An 11,893-nucleotide genomic window follows, 5' to 3' on the forward strand; every position below is an offset into this window, starting at 1 on the left:
CTCTTTGTCCCTCTGCATCTCTCGTTCTGTCTTGATAAATAGTGCCTTCAATCTTCCATCATTCATTTGACTCCTGTACGATTTGTTTCTTTTCATCATCAACTCTACCAATGATAACCCTTTTAAATGTTCCTGTTCTAGTGGTGCAAACAAATCTTTGATATTCATGTCTTCCATTGGTTGGACAAACAGACCCTAAACTCACACCATTGGCTAAGCTAGTGTTGATGTGTCAGACTGGTCAGAGCGACAGCGCCACAGCGCTTATGCATTTTTGAAATGAATCGCGCAATGGAGAAAATATTAAACATGAAATGTTTTTATATATCCAATCAATTAATCAATACAATATAAGTTATAGTCCAAATTATGCTTATGATTTATTATTTTTATTTAGAATGAGCGTTGCAGTTTCAGTCTGATTTATGTCAGTGGATTTTTTTTCAAAATGATCAGCAATCTTGCATGTGCCTCTAAGGAGGCCGAGAGAGTGTGATCTTATTTTTAGCCAATGCCACCTTTCATTGAGGCCAATGTCTTCATAAGAATGCAGCAGTCTTGCATTAGACCCCCTTAAGAAATTCTTGGCTTAATCCCTTTTGATGATTTTATTAAGTAGTAGAAGATGGCCCTGCCAACTGGCATTGAGCACACTGGCACCAGCAGGCCAGGGGAGGCACCAACTGCTCACCAGCTCTTAGTCTGCCTCTAATGAGATCAGAGATGTTAACAGTTTGGGATAATAAATTAGCAGTTGGTATAAACAATAGCCTGAAACCTATACCTAATGAGCTCCATGCCATTAGCGATTAACTCACAGAAAGAGATTTCAAAAAAGAGAAGAAGAAAAAAAATGAGCGAAATTGCCTGCTTTCTCTGAAGGCATCTCTCCACAACAGATGTTGGTGAGCATCTCTTTCCTCCCGTTCCCCCGCCACCCAGATTAGCCCCCTTGCTGTCGCAAAAAGAGAAGCTTCATCTGTTCTTGGAAGAGCAGAGCGAGTGAGATGAGACGAAAAGGTCCAACTCCAACAGGTGCTGTTTTGCCTGTCCCTCTCCTTCAGAGCTGAAGAATGGCTCTCAAGCACTTATGCAGTTTATTAAGATTACTTGCCCGTTACAAGCTGCTTTTTGTCTGCCTTGGTTTCGAAAAGAGTACTTGCACTTTTTTCATCCTTTATTTTAGCTCTATTGTGTTCTATTAACATAATAATAAGTATTTTGAAATTAACCTCTTATTTCCCCTCACTTAAAACGTTCCTCTGACCCAGTAAAATGTCAGTTGACAGAAATTACTGAAACTTTAACACTCAATTTGAGGTCCCTGAATAGTGTGTGCATCAATCTGAAAATCTTAGCATATGAAATTCATTGCATTTATTTATCTTCTTATAGTTGAGGCATAATAGTATTAAGAAACATCTTTAGGTATCACCTGGTACCTCAATATTAAGTATGTTTCTCAAACCCCAAAATGAACATGAGGGTTAAACTCCTTGTCTCATGGACAGACAAAAGCCATGTGATCGTCAGTTTCAAATGGCATTCATGAACATGAACTCCTTGACTTCCTTCACTTCCAGCAAAAAGACGTGAAAACTGAAAAAAAAAGTGTGTGCAGAGTAGGGGGAGGAGGAAGGAGAAGGAGTTTCAGGCAAGCAATTAGTCTTTCAGTTGGTGTGATGGGAAGAATTGATCCATGCTGCATGTTGGGGGAGATAAGGAGTGCCCTCCCTCAGGATGCCCCCTGGCCTGCAGCGCAGCAGGAGATGAGAGCCAAGGCTCGTGCTAGGTGCCTCAGCTCACTCCCACCGGAGTTTTCTTCTGAAATACACCTCTAGAATGTCAATGCTTCCCACTAACACAACCAGAAACTTCTGACAATGAACTGAGCTTTAATATCGTATACCGCGTTGAATGTTGATTTGAAGCTGAGCGTTCATTGTTGAGTTGAACAAAGCTCTTTCTCTCGCTTTTCTCAGGGTTTTCCACACTCTCGCTGGCGGACCAGATGAGTCTTCTGCAGAGCGCATGGATGGAGATCCTGATCCTGCGTGTAGTCTACCGCTCTCTGTCTTTTGAGGACAAGCTGGTCTACGCTGAAGACTACATCATGGATGAGGATCAGTCCAAGCTGGCCGGCCTGCTCGACCTGAATAACGCCATTCTTCAGCTGGTGAAGAAATACAAGAGCATGAAGCTGGAGAAGGAGGAGTTCGTCACTCTTAAAGCTATAGCCCTGGCTAACTCAGGTAAAATGAGCAGATGTGATAGATTTCAGTCAGAGCAGGCACCACATTTGGTTATAAAACGTTCAGATGATCAAAATAATTTATTTCAACAGATTTCCAGTGGACAAAAAATTCTGGAAAAAAAAGTGTTTTTAAATTGGGTCAGTGGCATGACACTCAATATTTGTCAGGATTTATGAATTTATTTTACGTATTATATTATAATACATATTTACCCCATGTACATACTATGTACTTATTATCGTAATTACGATAACTGGGTAATAAGTAGGTACTAACCCTGAACCTACCTTAACCCATGTAGTTACCTTATATTACACAGTACTTTCTTAGGTAAGTACACTGTAAGCACGCACGTACACATACTTTAAAATAAAGTGCAACCATGAAGGTATTCAAAAATAAATGATAAATGCAATTTATACAATGATTCATTATTACAATCATACATGACAATGAGTCATTACATTTTTTACAAATGTAAAAAAGTTATTCAAAAACATATGAAACCAACATTAATAAAGAGATATTTTTGCTCTTTATCATGGACAATCTTACATGTCATTAACCCACTTCTAGCTGTCATTACTTTGTTTTTTTATATTTACATCAACTTAAATATGGTGTCTGCTCTGATTAGAGTCTGCATTCTATTATAATTTACATTGTTCAAGGTGTCTCTTTGTTTCCTAAACAAAATTATTAAACAAAATAATTCACAGCAATCCTATTGCAAATGAAACGAGATGTTGTGTTTAACTTTAGCTTAGCTTAGCTTTTAGCTTAGAATTGAACTCGAGGCCTCTTTAATTTCCTGCCATCAGTTTATTTTTTCATCCTCTTAATAGGATTGGCTGTTGATATTTTATCAGCGTAGAAAGAGTTAAACTCACTGTTTTGGAATGTTAAAGACAGATGTAGCAGTAGAGTTGTTCAGGTACAGTTCAAAAGATATCTTAGTATATCTGTCTTTTTTCCTCTCACGTTTTCTCTTCTTCATTTCACTCGCACACACAACACCACACTAAACAGTGTTCCCACCCCGCCCCGTTTGAAATCCTTCAAAAGCACGGCTGCGGCCCCTCTCCGAATTAGCATAAGTCTCTGCTCAGATGCCTCTTAAGTAAGGAGCCCATCACTATGCACCTGCATGTCAATAACAGGCTCTGATGTTGTCCGCCATCGACAGTCACGCCATGGCCCTCTGGCTCCCTTTGTGTTGACCCCATCTTTGAACTTTATCTTGGTTGCTGGCCAGTAGTTTTCCCTTTAATTACAAGAAGGAAACTGTCAATAAAATCTGTTAAATGGGACGCAATGAGCAGCTTGAATGGGAGGGCGGCTATTTGTTCAAATTCTCCAGCGCTCAAGGTATTGACAGTTTGTTTTCTGGGGCCATATGTGACGATCAATCTCCGGCTGGGCCTGGCCATGCTGAAAAATGAAAAAGCAGATTGCTCTTGCTCGCTTGCGGGTGACGGTTCGCGGGTTTGGCCCCGGCCTGCAGACACCGGGGGCCGTTCTGCCTAAAGTGCACCCCTGAGAGAGCGAGAGAGCACGTGACTCTTTTGAGAAATTCATTTTTAATTGATTCGACGATTAGCAGTTCATCTCGCTTTGTTGACGTGCGTGTCAACCTGCCAAAAACAGGTAAAAGTGATCGATGAGTGGTAGATTTATTCAAACCGATGTCGTCTTCCGTCCACGTTTACGCCTTTTTTTTATCTGAGGCATACACAATGAGACTTCCTGTAGCCTGATGCTTAGGCTAATCGCTAGTCCTGGATCTGTTTTTTTCCTCTCGTTCTCGGGTGTCATTCTCTGTATTTATTGAGACTTTCTCTCTGCGGCTTTTCTCTGCACTCTTCTCTCAGGAGAGACATGCATCATGTCCGATTTCAAAGGTGAGCCATTTTGTCACTTCTTTTTTTGGTGGAGAGCAGAGTGTTTCAGACAGCTGCTAAAAAAAATGATACACTCCACCATTTTCTAAAGCCCTGAGGTGCTGGGTATTTCCACTCAGATCCAATGTATTTCACAGTCTTTCAATAGACTCAGTATTGCTTAAGCAATCGATGTCAGAGTGACAGTTTTTCCTATTTATTTGAAAGCTTCACATTGCAGTTTATCTCATTATGGTGCATGTTCTTTTTAGAGGACACGTGATAAAAATGTAAGTAAATGGATCAGTGAAGCAGTCCATGACCTCTTATATCTTCAACCAATTCAGCCATTTACTGACACAATTCCTGTGTCGTTCTTGGAAATCCTAACAAATTTGAGTCTTGCGAAGTGTCTTTTTGATAGTAAATTTTAAGGCACAAATAGTGTAAACACACTAAATGCACTGCGTTTTCCGCCGCCTCCAGCAGTGATGGTGAGATTGATAGGGCAGCTTGTGTGGAAAGGTGCAGGTAAGCACTTTCTTGCCAGGGATTTCAGTCGGATCACAGGTCACTTTTCAGATGGCCAAAGCCCATGTGACTGATGGATGAGACCTGGCTGTCTGAATTCTAGATGGGCTCCAGACACTGAAGGGTTAGGATATCGAATCGCAGCCTGAAGCAGGCTGACGTTTGTCCCGCTGGCCAGCCCAAAGGACAGATGGTGCTCTCTACTATTAGAGGAACCTCACAGGGTCTCACTTTTATCAATACTTGACCATACAATTATTATTTAACGTGTATGTATCAATTGATTCGAGGCAATGCATTGATTGTGACATCTTTGCCAAAAGCCAGCGTGCATTTGGACATTTTATCCGGAGGGAACGGGATCGGATTGACACGCCACAGTAGAAAACCGAGTCAATACTGTTGGTGGAGTCAGTCTATAAAGAGCAAGTCAGACAAAGCACTTTCTTTACCATTGTGATGTGCTAAAACCATCAGAGCACTGCGTAGTAGCATCCAGTGCTTGGATTAGCTGGAAAAGTGCAACTATATTATCCACTGGAGCACAACACAGCAAAGATAGTAGCTGCCTGAGACTAATTGCGTTCTCAGAGGCACGTCTGTCGCGGTGAACGGGCGTGAATGCTGTACTAACGAGTGCGAATGCAAATGCAGCCTGTTTGACATTTCTGGCAGACAATGCCGGTCAGGCTGAGGTATTGTTTCCTGACTCGAGCCTCTGTTTCTCTCGCTTAGACAAGTGCCATATCAGCTCTCCTCCAAACACTGTTTCTGTCGCCCGTGCCATTCATCAGTCCCATAGAGAGGCTTGTAAACACGTGCCGAGGACAGTCTCAGCGTTTAACACTCAAGTGTGTCTTTAATCACTGGAGAATGAGCTTAGGGCTGGCAAAAAACCATGAGTCACATTCTTTTAATCCCTTTCCTTTTGCCAGGACTTCATCCTCAGGTTTCCGTCAGCCTGAAATGGATTAAAAAAAAAAAAGTCCCGTACAGGACCAGCAACCGGGAGTGTCATGCCTGTTTAAACTAAAGGGGGCCTGCTTTGATTTTTGAGCCAAGTGGATTTTGAATTCAACTTCCACACATATATATGTATATTATGAAAACTGTACCACTAGACACTAACATGTCTTATACCTTTACATATTGCTAAAAGTTTAGTAGTTGCAAAACGTATGACTTTTGCATTCCCCTTTGGTCATGTCATAGTAAAAAAAATCAAATGATGTGTGATTCATTGTTTTATTTGGTCTGGAGGAAAACGCGAAACCTGAATTTGTGTTTCCCTGAAGTTATTTCTAAAGCAACTCACCATTGTCCGCTGAATAATTGTTTTTCCAGATTCCATGCATATAGAGGACGTGGAAGCTGTGCAGAAGCTCCAGGACGTGTTGCACGAGGCCCTGCAGGACTACGAGGCGGGCCAGCATGCGGAGGACCCGCGCCGGGCCGGCAAGCTGCTCATGACCCTACCGCTGCTCCGGCAAACCTCCACCAAGGCAGTGCAGCACTTCTACAGCATCAAACAGGACGGCAAAGTGCCCATGCACAAACTGTTTCTGGAGCTGCTGGAGGCCAAGGTCTAACTCCGCACCCCCGGCCCGCGTTACACCCGCAGAGAGCTGGAGGGGGTACGTCGCTGACTCCGCCCCTTCGCCGGGCAGACACTGACTAACTCTCTGCCGCTGTTCGTGAAACCTTTGTCTATAAACTTTATCAAATAATAACTAAAAACATAACCGTAATGGTACTTCTAATTACTGACAATGATACGTAAATATAAGAATGATTTAAAATGTGATTATTGAGAAAAATATGAAGTGGAAAAAAAATGACTGCTCTCATTATTCAGCAGTGGGACTTGAAACCAGCCGTTGACTTGTTCTTCTCGAAAATCTGATGCTGAGTTTTTTTGTGCTTTTGAAACATTTTGTTGATTTTCAAAAGAGAATTACTGGAGCCGAGAAAGACCAGCCCTGCCAAAGGAAGGAGGTCCACCCAATGGACACCAGCAAGAGAAACTTTCCCCAAACTGTACCGTCCAGCTTCCATGTTGCTGAAGGATTCGACCCTCTTTACCATAAGAGTAGTGACTATATGCAGTATTACATTAGAGGTCCTCGGAGCAGTTTAACAACGCGATAGCCAAACGGAGATTTTGAAGAAGCTGCTCCTCACCATTATGTAGCCATGCGGATTGATCATGTGTGTGTCACTCCCTTGTCCTTTTCTTTCAAGTCTTCCAAACACGTCTAGCCTCGTTTAATGATTTCATTTCAATCTTTTCAGGGAATAGCCGAAGCTTTAGTCTCTCATGCAATACTGAGCAAAGATGAGTGGTCGCAGTGGTCAAGGAACAGACTCATTTATTTATTGACTTTATTTTATTATCTTTTATTCAAGTGTATTTTTACTGTACTGAAGGATGTAAATATATGGTATGGTCAACAAACACAATGTTTCTTCATATAATGTTAATAATAGATCGTTATGTTTTTCTACCGACCACCGTGTTGCGCGATTTACGAACCATGAAGATGAAAACCTGCTATCTTCTCTAAGCAATAGATGTTTAAAAAAAAAAGTGGAGGTGTATATGTATGCAATTTTGTTTGCTTTTTTTCTTTTTTTTCTTAGTGCCACACGAATTTCCAGAAGCTTTCGCGTTTCTGTCTGTGCTTGTCATAAGATGATACATTACATACACGATGTGGCCAGGAGGACCATAACCATTATCTCAAGTCAATTATATATACATATATATTAACTTCAGCCTCGAAATTCTATTGGCGTTCTTTCATACTGAAGCAGTATTTGAACTTTAAGCAAAATAGCACTTAGGGAAGACGGAGAATCATCGTAGATTTAGTTTCACGATGGTCCTGGTTTTTTTGTTTTTTTGTTTTTTTTTTAGTGCCAGAGATATCATACACGTGATGTAATCTTCTTCCAAATGACATTTTTAGCAGAGAGGCTCAAGTATCAAAGCAAGCGATCCACAGCCTTCATCAGAAATATGTCAGTATTAGTATGGGGTATTTTCTGAATATTCTTAAGCATTGTATATTGTAAATGAACAGATTAAAAATCTAACCTAAGACATTTTATTGGAACAGATCAAAGAAAAGAAAAAAAGAATGAAAAATGAACAAAAAAAATGTAGTTCAGCTTCTTGGTGTTTCATGTCTGCTGTGTTTTTTCTGAAACATCTCAGTTTTTTTCCCCTTTCCTCTGTCACACGCAAAAGATGTAGTGTACTACCCGTGGAGATCACAGGTCTCTCCGTTTCAGTTTGTCTTCTCTTTCTTTTCTAATTTTAGTTCATTTTTTAGAGACAGGGTAGAATTAGAGACAATACTGGATGTATGAATCCTCAGGAGCGAGATGATGGGTTCTCAAATAACCTTCTGAAAAAAGACTCTTCCTAGTTAACGCTAGATCAACGATCAATATAATCTATGCTGATATATAAGTGAATATTTAAAAGGAGGTGCATTATATGTACAAGAGACCATCTGTGTAACTCCAATCTTGTAGACTAACACTGTATATCATAGGTTGCAAAGAAAGATATGCTTTGAAATAGTACCTCTTTTTCTTTCTTTCCCCTCTTTTTCTGAGTTTCCTTCTCTTTTAACAAAATGCTGTACATAAGGCCTTCATGCTGAACTCCATTGGTATATATCTTGACTCTTTAAGGTTGCAAAGGGAAGAAACATTTTTGTTTGTTTTGGTGTAAGATCGGTTTTCAAAACTATCACTTTGACTTTGTGTGCTTAATAAAAATGACGAAAAAAAAATCTGCAAGAACAGATCATTTTTTAAGACGAACGGGGAACGATGGTTTTCTTTGTTGCTTTTCTCAGTCTTGTTCTATAAATACACTGTATCTATCATTAGCTATTCAAAACTCTTAATAGATTGTGCTTTGGAAAGGTTAGTGTAACGTGACTAGATCTTATCGCTCATGGCAACTCATCAGATGGTCAAAACATGGGGTTTTTTTTGGGGGGGGGGGGGGGTCTTGCTGTTAAGAAGACTTTACATTTTTTCACGTGATCAACTCCCGGCAGATGAGGTGCGGTTTTCTCTCAAATTGTTTCCTTCCTTTTTTTTGTGTTGTCTTTACTCGGAGGTGATCACGAAGGAAATGAAACCAGCTAAGCTTTCTAATTCTGGTCAGTTTTGTAAGATTTCATTCAAAACGAGAGCAAGCGGTCCAGATCTGCACTCAGTCTTTCAGATATGCATTTTTTCCAAGTTGCTTTTAGTGCACAAAATGAAAAACAAAATACTTTTATTACACGTTCTGTGTAATCTTGGACAAAATGGTACACGGACCTCTCGGACCAGTTAAAGACAATTTTACTGTCTTTTACCACTCATCTATCCAGCGTTGAAATCAAACTGTAATTAATCCGTACCCACAATGACTTTTTTTTTTTTTTAGAGATATTTTCTTATTTAAAGCAATATAACGGTACGACGTACAGTTGTTGTACAATGCTATTCAATTAGTGATCAAATGCTGTATCTATTGGACTTTTTTGCAAATTAAGGATTAATGATGAGCAAATGTACAAACAACTGCAATTTTTCAATGTTGAAGATATTCTAGGTGTTGGTTGTATTTATTCATGCATCGACGCGTCTGCCAAACGCATCTAGGCTTCCTGGCAGGCTAACACAGACACAGTGAGGGAAAGGACAAGATCCAGAAAAAAAATGGAAGGGGAAAGAAGCTTCTATGATCAATATGATAATGATATATTTCAACCCAGCAGTTGCTGAAACAACCTGTAGTGAGAATCATGTCTGTAGTTTTTAGATGTGCTCCACATCGGTAAAACTATTAACTGTATATTTTTGTGATGTGCATCATTACAGTGTGCTCCAAACAATATGTCCATTTGTGTAAATGTATTTATTTTACATTGTATATATTGTTCAATGCAAAAAGAGAGACCTATGATTCTGTAACTACGATCAGTTCAGATGTGTAACTCCAATTATGCCTTTCAGGATAATAGTAGAGCAATATTAAACATGCTTCCAGTTTTGACTCGGGCTGTGTTTACTGTGTGAGAACATGTTTTCAGTTTTAACGCATTGTGACTTTTTTCTGCATAGACCCCATGATGTGGGTTAAATGTTCAGGCCATTTACATTACGGAACTTGAGATTGTTGTTCATCAGTACATTAATACGCCTATAAGCTCTTGAAATTCAACACTGATAATAATGGGAAATGTTTCTATTAGAATGATTTCTGTAGGGTCACGTGACACTGAAGACTGGAGTAATGGCTGCTGAAAATTCATCTTTACCATCACAGGAATAACATCCATTTTAGAATATATTGCAATAAGATTTAATATTACTGTTTTCAATTAATTTTTCATCAAATAAATGCAGGCTTGCTTCATTAAATGTAAAACATCTTACCGACCCATTGATACAGTGTATTTATAATACACTGTATCAATATAACATTAACTTTTTCTTTTTTTATTATATCAAATTGGTCAAGTGAGAGTTTTCAAGCTAATATGAACTGTTACAAATCAGAAACTCTTGGTCACACATCTTACAGATTTTTAATTATAATAAGTAGGCTACTTTCCTATAGGGGGGGAAACACTTGGAATAAGAAAATTGTGAATGTACACTCTAAAAAATGCTGGGTTGTTTTAACCCAATGTTGGGTCAAATATGGACTAACCCAACGTTGGGTTAAAAATGCAATTTAAAAATAGACAAACCCAGCCGTTGGATTACATTTTTAATGTAACCAATGCAATTTGTCCTTTTTTTTTTTAAATTGCATTTTTGTCCATGTTTGATTTTGTCCAAAATGCAATTTGTCCATTTTTAAATTGCATTTTTAACCCAACGTTGGGTTAGTCCATATTTGACCCAACATTGGGTTAAAACAACCCAGCATTTTTTAGAGTGTAACAACTGATGAGTAGAATGCTGGTATCCAGGCAATAGAGTCTGCTTGGCTACTTGCCTTTTTTTCTTCTCAAGAGCAGTCTGTCATTTTTCTTTTTTCTCCTGCGCTGACATCTTCACGCGACCACTCTTCATTCTGTCGTGGTTACAATGTTATTGCGTCGGAAAGGGGAAGAAAAATGGTGGATGAGCAGAAAGTTCTTGACAACTTGATGCAGCGTTTGAGGCATGTCCACTCAGAGGGTAATCAGCCGCTATGCCCTGAGGCTTTAGAGCAGACACATTGATGTAAGACAACGTTCCTAACATCAGCACAGCCTCACGGTCAGCCCGCATCCACTCTGTCTCTCCTATAGCACGAGACCGCCCAAATGAGGAGCAGGAGATACAAACACCAGCAAGATGAAAGCACTTATGGTACCCAAATAGCAAACCTTTTTTTTTTTTCACATCAAACTAAATAATAATATTGTCAAAGGAGATGAAATAATAAGACTGTTCGGGGCTTGAAAAAAGAACATATAGCACTTGTGTGTGTAAAATCATCTGCCGCTAATATGTATCATATAATGTGGGGAGACATTTAATGTTCTGTAGCAAAAGCGTTTAAGGCTTTAAAACAGAGAGCAGTGACCTGCAGGCAAATATTTTTCAAGAAGATGACATCATAAGATATTACTTAAAGAGGGCCCCGTTGGCTGAGGATTTTCCCCCCCACTTTTTTCTTTATTATTTGCGCTGCGGCACATACATTTTACTCATTGACTTCGGAGTTCATTTATTTTATTTTATCTTTATGCCATTGATTCATTATTATGATACAATAAAAGCTACTTGAGCATTTCAGCTGCCAAGTACCGTTATCATTAACCTTGCGAGACGCTAAAAGTGCTCCATGGCATTTGTAATGGCTCTTTTAACCCTTTCCGCTCTCCCATGTTATGCGGCTGCAGTGTGGAGCTGCTATAATTGGGTTTTCACTGAGGTTGGACCCTCAGAGGAGGCCCCGGTATAAGCTAAGCCAAGGAATGTGCACGGATATGCCAGACTATTTGTATTTCTCCATTATGTCAATTTATGGATCATCCCGTCGGTGCAATTTGGAACCGGAGCGGGAAAGTGTCTTATAGTCCAATTGGGAATTTTGATGTTCCCCATAAAGCTTTAGTTCAAAGTTAAGCTCATTTTAGATTAATTGATCTATTCTAGACATATTAGTTAAACTGCTGATCTTGATAAGTCTGTTTGAAATGACCTCTGTCCTGCTCA

At 39.6% G+C, this 11,893-nt stretch overlaps 1 protein-coding gene across 7 annotated transcripts in view; it reads left to right on the forward strand.

Moving 5' to 3' along the window:
• esrrga (estrogen-related receptor gamma a) overlaps positions 1 to 9,724 on the forward strand; it is a 168,852-nt gene extending 159,128 nt beyond the window's left edge. For all 7 annotated transcript variants that reach the window (XM_081347600.1, XM_081347601.1, XM_081347598.1 and 4 more), the window contains 2 exons: positions 1,983 to 2,252; positions 6,011 to 9,724. In XM_081347600.1, coding sequence (XP_081203726.1) covers positions 1,983 to 2,252; positions 6,011 to 6,255 — 515 coding nt within the window. In that variant the 3' untranslated portion in view covers positions 6,256 to 9,724. The remainder of the gene's footprint in view (positions 1 to 1,982; positions 2,253 to 6,010) is intronic.
• Positions 9,725 to 11,893: the final 2,169 nt, after the last annotated feature.

Source organism: Scardinius erythrophthalmus (assembly GCF_964197995.2).
Source record: "Scardinius erythrophthalmus genome assembly, chromosome: 19".
NCBI lineage: Eukaryota > Metazoa > Chordata > Actinopteri > Cypriniformes > Leuciscidae > Scardinius > Scardinius erythrophthalmus.